Source organism: Rhagoletis zephyria, unplaced genomic scaffold (assembly GCF_001687245.7).
Source record: "Rhagoletis zephyria isolate East Lansing unplaced genomic scaffold, Rhagoletis_zephyria_1.1 Rzeph_scaffold_24580, whole genome shotgun sequence".
Classification (NCBI taxonomy): Eukaryota; Metazoa; Arthropoda; class Insecta; order Diptera; family Tephritidae; genus Rhagoletis; species Rhagoletis zephyria.
Genome location: NW_016181638.1, coordinates 1 through 6,200, shown reverse-complemented (window position 1 = coordinate 6,200; position 6,200 = coordinate 1). Strand labels below are relative to the sequence as shown.

The 6,200-nt window shown below is 42.9% G+C and overlaps 1 protein-coding gene across 1 annotated transcript; it reads right to left on the bottom strand.

The window, feature by feature from the left end:
- Positions 1-4,665: 4,665 nt before the first annotated feature.
- LOC108381965 (uncharacterized) lies at positions 4,666-6,192 on the bottom strand (the record flags this gene model as incomplete). Its single annotated transcript, XM_017638360.1, has 1 exon — positions 4,666-6,192. A coding segment is annotated over one exon (1,527 nt), but the record flags the coding sequence as incomplete, so codon positions are not given.
- Positions 6,193-6,200: the final 8 nt, after the last annotated feature.

Sequence of the window (6,200 nt, the reverse complement as noted above, 5' to 3'; positions counted from 1 at the left end):
AAGATCAACTTGAAGCCAAAAAAGAAAAATTTCCAAACACTGTAAAAAAAATTGTGATGTTTCGGGTCAAAACGGCAGGTCATCTAATGCTCGGGAGGTCTACGTCTGGCATAATTACCACCTACCCTATTTTTAATGCCAGTATATTCTAGAATAATAACAAGTTTGGTAATACATGATAAATTGGTTAATAAAGTTTGCGAGTTCCCGCCAATTTGCAATTTTGTTTTAATAGTCGTATAGCTGGGCACACTGCAATGACTTGATCGATATCTTTTTCTTTTCTATACATTTTGGTATATGTATGTATGCCTATGCCATGTTGAACATCCTTTTGACCAACACTTTCACACTTTTTCGCCAATTCGATTGCTAGTGGAATTTGGAATTGTACTCTTCACCATACATTGAGACCAGTATTTCTGCTCATCGTACATTTTTTGTTTTCTTTCTACAAACCAGTTAAAATATTGTTTAGAATGAGCATGTGAAGTGAATTAGCGGAAAACACGCGCTTTCGTTCGTTTTGCTATATCTCTCACAACATTTTTCTTGTTGAGCTCTTTAAAAGATTTTAATCTAAATCAAAAGCCTACATTTAGGCGGAACATACTGTCGTCTCTACTACAGTCAGTGCAGCCATAAGTAGTGTAGGGCAAGTAATGAATATCAGAGTAAACACATTAAAAAAACCAACATTAAACCTACATCCAGTCCTTTAATCGTTTTTAAATCAATCCATTTAATGAATAAGTAAATCGAAGCTCATTCACATCATCTCAAAGAAAACTCATACCTAATTCTTGCGAAAGTGGAGGAGAAGCACACAAATTTTTCCAGCGTCTCATCCGAGAAGGGTACATGGCTAGGTTTTCTGAGATTGAAAACAACATTAGCATCTATGTCATTGCTGATTGATTTCAGTGGAAAAAAAGTGAGAGCTATAAATAATTTGCAAGCCTAGGAAAACTTTGTCTGAGCTCATACAAACCAAATATATAGATATTTCACTCCCAAGAGCTCCTGTATGATCCAGAGTAATCGGTTCATCATACTACCCAGTATAATTTATAAAAAGAAAAACATTAGCGAACTAGTCTGTTAAGAAAAACGTTGAAAAGCTTGCCAACTTTTTATGTCTGCAGATTAGTTGTCGACGTTGCACGACGTATGTATCCATAACTTTGAGGATTGTATTTACCTCGCCCTGGAAATACTATATATATATATATATGTTGTTGTTGTTATTGCTGCGGCTAGAACAACCACGCCCAGAACGGCAACGGGAGACCCATGAAGCGTGCAGCTTCTATAGGGTCTGTCTATAGGGGCAGAAGCGTCAGTTGATTGGGATTTGGTGGGCATGCGAAGAGATGTTTCGAATCGTGGGGTGTCTCTCCGCATGCCGTTCCCGAGGTAGACGAAGCTCCGTCTTGCCCACGTCAGGTGGTTGTGTTCTCAGAACGGCATTTACAGGTCTGGAGTCTACGTAACTTGAGACCGACTCCCTGTGAATGCCGTTCAAGGCCTGTCGATATGCTGTCTGGTGCAGAGGTTGCTTTATGAACCTCTGAACTTTGTACGTCAGTTCGTATAGATGGCTTCTGACGTGCCTTGGCGAGGGCTCCTCTGCAAGCAAGTGTCTGTTCGGGTGTCCACGTCTAGCTCCCTACTAAGAACTGCTTGCAGAGCATTGCGTTATACTTCTTTACGGGGAACATTTGCGCCTCGTCATGCAAGTGACGTTGTGGCGACATCAGAAGACATTCGGTCGCTGTCCGGAGTGCCGTATTTTGGCTAGTCTGTAGCTTCATCCACAGCGTCCTACTTGTCTCCGGCGACCACACTGGTGCTGCATAGTTTAGAATCGGCCGGCCAATTGCCTTGTATGTTGCCAGCAACGTTTCTTTGTCTTTGCCCCACGGTGCTGCTAGCTAGCGACTTGAGGACCATGCAGCGGCTCTGTACTTTGTTGACAATTGCGGTTGTATTCGCGGAGAAGGAAAACAGACTGTCGAATGTTACTCCGAGGGTTTTGGGATTATTCAGCATCGGAATTGATATGTCATCGACATGAATACCCAGCGTGACCTTCTTCGTCCAGATGGTGAGCAGGGTAGCTGAGGATTTTGTTGGGAAGATGGTTAGACTCCGTGCAGTGAAGAAGCGAGAAAGCTCGGAGCTTACTTTCGAGCAGAAATCGTCAATTCCATTCCCAGACGCCATTATGGAGCAATCGTCAGCGTAACAGATGGTCGAGACTCTCTCTGGTGGTTGAGGAAGCTAAGAAATACAAAAGTTGAAAAGTAATGGGAATAGGACACCGCCCTGTGGAATTGGTTTATACCAATTACTGACGAGTGTCGACCACTCAGATAATTCGCCGACCACCGTTTAAGTCTCTGTAGGGGAGAGCAGGCCTTTATATCTCCTAGTAGCGTGGAGTGACTCACGGTATCAAACGCCTTTGACAGATCCAACGCTACTAGAAAAGTTCTCTCACAGGGGCGGGTGCGGTTTAGGCCTCGTGTTATCTGGGTATTTATGGGGTTAAGTGCTGTTGTTGTGCTGTGCACTTTAAGGAAACCACGCTGATGCCCCGCTGGGGTCAAGTGGTTCGTAAAATACGGAAGTAGCAAGGCCTTTAGTGTCTTCGCTACCGGGGAATGGAGGGTTGTCGGGCGATAAAACTCTCCTTTGTTGGCTGGTAGTCCACAAGTGCTTTTGAAGCCGAATAAAGACAAAACGTGGTGGTAGATTTAGTAATAAATCAAGAGAAGCCCCAGGTGCTGTACAGCACTCGGCTATTGTTCTTTGTTGAAAGTTGGATGGCAGATTCTCTAGGCTAACTGCTCCACCACACAACAAATGCACAGCCGAAAAAGGGTGTTTCCAAAAGTTATAAATTCATAGGATCTTTCAAACTCTTATATCCAACGACTTGGCCCATTAAGATCGAAACATTCGATTGAATAATCTTTTGCATATAGTAATCGTTTTATTTTGTTGACCATACTCAATGCTCGGTGCAAACTGAAAGTCGGAGAAAGGCCAAGATAGCACTAAGTAACAAAAAAAAAAAATTTCTCAGTCCTTGGGATGTAATTGTTATTTCCTAGTCAGTTAGGTCCCAAAAGTATAGAAAACAGCTATTGTCGCAAGATAACTTTGCTTTTGTGACTGTGCTTTTGTGTATCAGTTTTCAACAAACAAGCATAAAAATATGGCAGATAAGCGCTGCCATGGTCACAAAAGCAAAGTTATCTTGCGACAATAGCTGTTTTCTATACTTTTGGGACCTAACTGACTAGGAAATAACAATTACAACCCAGGGACAAAAACCTTGTTACATAGTGTAGTCTAAGACAATGCCTTCAATTGCACTTGTTCATTTGAATATTGAGAAGCGAGCAAGAAAAGTCACGGTAGAGGGTCACTAAAGAGCCAACAAAAGAGTGGTAGGTAACATAATATGTTCATAGAAGAGCTAGTTTAGCAGGCAGCCATTACTAAGGCTGGCATCAAAGGTTAGCTGTTGGAGATTAGGAATATTGTTCTTTGTATTACTACGTGGATATATTTTGAAATTGGTACCACTTTTTAATCGATGAAACGTCGCATGCCGAATGCATCTAATTTCAATGACCGAGAGCTCCTCAGGGTTATTTGTGAAAAGCGAGCCAAAATATTTCGACCTTATCCTTCCGAAGGTTTAGAATTCTCATTTTCGAGGTAACTACGACAAAAAGTATCAGGGGGATTCGTCGAAGGATCTAACTGCCAATCAAACAGCGATCTTTGACTTTGTAAGCGTAAGAAGCTCATTTACCGACCATGGCCAGAAAAATCAAACATGTGCAAGTGTCCTAATTCTTACCAGCGTTCGCTGTGTTTGTATGAGAACCATTTATCCAAGTGTTAATGGAGGATCTGAGAACGTTTCGCTGGATTTATTGTCGATAGATCTTTCCATTCGGATAATCGCCTATCCTTAATATATTTACTCATACATCATGTAAAAGCTCCGGCTACCGACTACCTATATCATACCAAAGGCTCGACTTAAACACAAATCCCGTAAAAAATTCCCAAGCCACACCATTTGCTAAGGTAGCCACAGGGATGAACTAGCGAGGTGGGGCTTGGCATACCCTTGAACAGGCTTCGCCGCATCTGAAAGAACCCTAGATCGAAAAAAAACAATAATTCCCTCTGAGCACAAGACCTTGCGATTCAGGCTAAAATACATACAGAATGGTACGAATCGATATTGGTCTTAATTTTTACCTCTCACATGGATCGTAGGGTCTTCAAATATACATAGAATAGCTAATGACTGATACAGAAAAACACACAAATCTAACTTTATTTAAACTTAACTATTTATTTCCATTTATTAACACGTCTAATAAATATTGCTGCATTAAATAAATTAATATAAACTTTAACAAAACCAATTTCACTTAATAACTTAACAAGCAAAATACGAGTATATATGAACCGAAATCAAAGATTTGTTTATAAACACAAAAAATATATAATTATTTGTAGATCTCAAAGAAGTCGCCTAAATATTTAAATATACTTACAAGCACCTCCATTAGTAATATAAATATTTAGCACCAAAATTCAGCGCCTTGACTGTCTGCCATCCCTCTTTCCCACCTACAACGCATCGTCTACTTGAAATTTGATTAGGTCTTCCACTGGGAAACGAAAGAGCGAAGCTGCCTGGGCCTCCGATGCCATTTGATCAACATCCGCTGACTCGTTGTATCGCTGAAATCGACTGCGTCCCTCAAAGCGTTCGTAATGCGTAGAGTTCTCCGCCCCATCCAATTTATTGCTTACCAAAGCAGCCGCATGTGGCTGATCTGTAACTTCCGCAGCCACTATAGGATGTTCAAAATCGACCAGACCTTCCGGATCTGAGCTGTCGCTACGCGAAACTGGTTGTTCTGGCGAATTAGTCGAATTGGAATTAGAATTGGAGTTGCGTGCTTGATGACGCGGCTCAATGGGCGACAGCGACTCGCGTTCCTCCATGATAATGTGACGATTTATATTTTGACCCGCATTATAGAAGGGATTATTCGATGTCGGCACTGCGAGTGCCTGTTGTTTTTGTTTTGGGAAAACATTTAAGTGTACCAAAATTTGATTTTGATTGGCTTTGGCGGCGGCACCGGCACCGGCGCCGGGACCGCTAGCGCTGGCACTCGAGGCGCTACTCATGTGGGACATATCGAGTGGCATAAAAGGTGTTTGAAATTGAGATTTCGACACATGGTCGGGGAAGGTCAATTGCATATTACTCGACTGCGACATATGCGGTTGTAGTTGGGGCTGCGCGGATGACGAAGGAAAGCGGAAAGGCATGAAAGCCGGTTGATCGTATGCATTATGGAAGCCATAGGCGGCGGTGGACGGAATCACTGGCATGTGGTAGTAGTCGAGAAAGGGATTGCGTACTAAATGAGGTCTGCGTGTAGACGAGGCAAGCTTGACTTCATCATAAGTGAAGGCAGCCGGCTTGAAGTCTTTTGCAGGCGGTATTACTGGATAGATGTCTAGATTGACTTTGAAAGGCACGCGTGTCATTTTCCCTTTCTGCGCCTCACCGATATCCAACATTGGCTGATAGCTCGCCATGTAGGGTTCTGTGGCGAATGGTCGTTGATTGCTGAATTGTTGTAGCATTAGATTCGCGTTGGGGTTCAACTGTTTCTGCTTGTTCTTCTTCTTGTTCTTCGAGCGATTCCCTTGCAATTGTTGCTGCAATGCCAGCAGATTTACGTCATTCGGCGATCGTGGTTTAAACGGATATATCTGATCCATAGCAATGCGCTGTTGATAGGCCGCCGCATGTGGCATCATACCCACCATAGGCGCCGGGAAGGGTTTCAACATTTGCATATTCATTGGCATTGGCATGGGTATGGTGAATTGCATTTGCTTTTTGTTGCGTTTGCCACGAAAGAAGTTGGCGATGCCGCTGGATTTGAGATTCTTGAAAGTGCCCGCGATATGCAGTCCGGTGGACATCATAACCATTGGGGGCACTTTACTTGGACCACCGCCCAATTGCAACTGATGGAGTATGTCTTGTATATTATGCACATCAACGCGCTCCTCGTCGGCACCCTGTGTCTTTTTGAATTCCTGCGGCAGCGGACCCTCGTGCGGAAAGTGAAACGGTT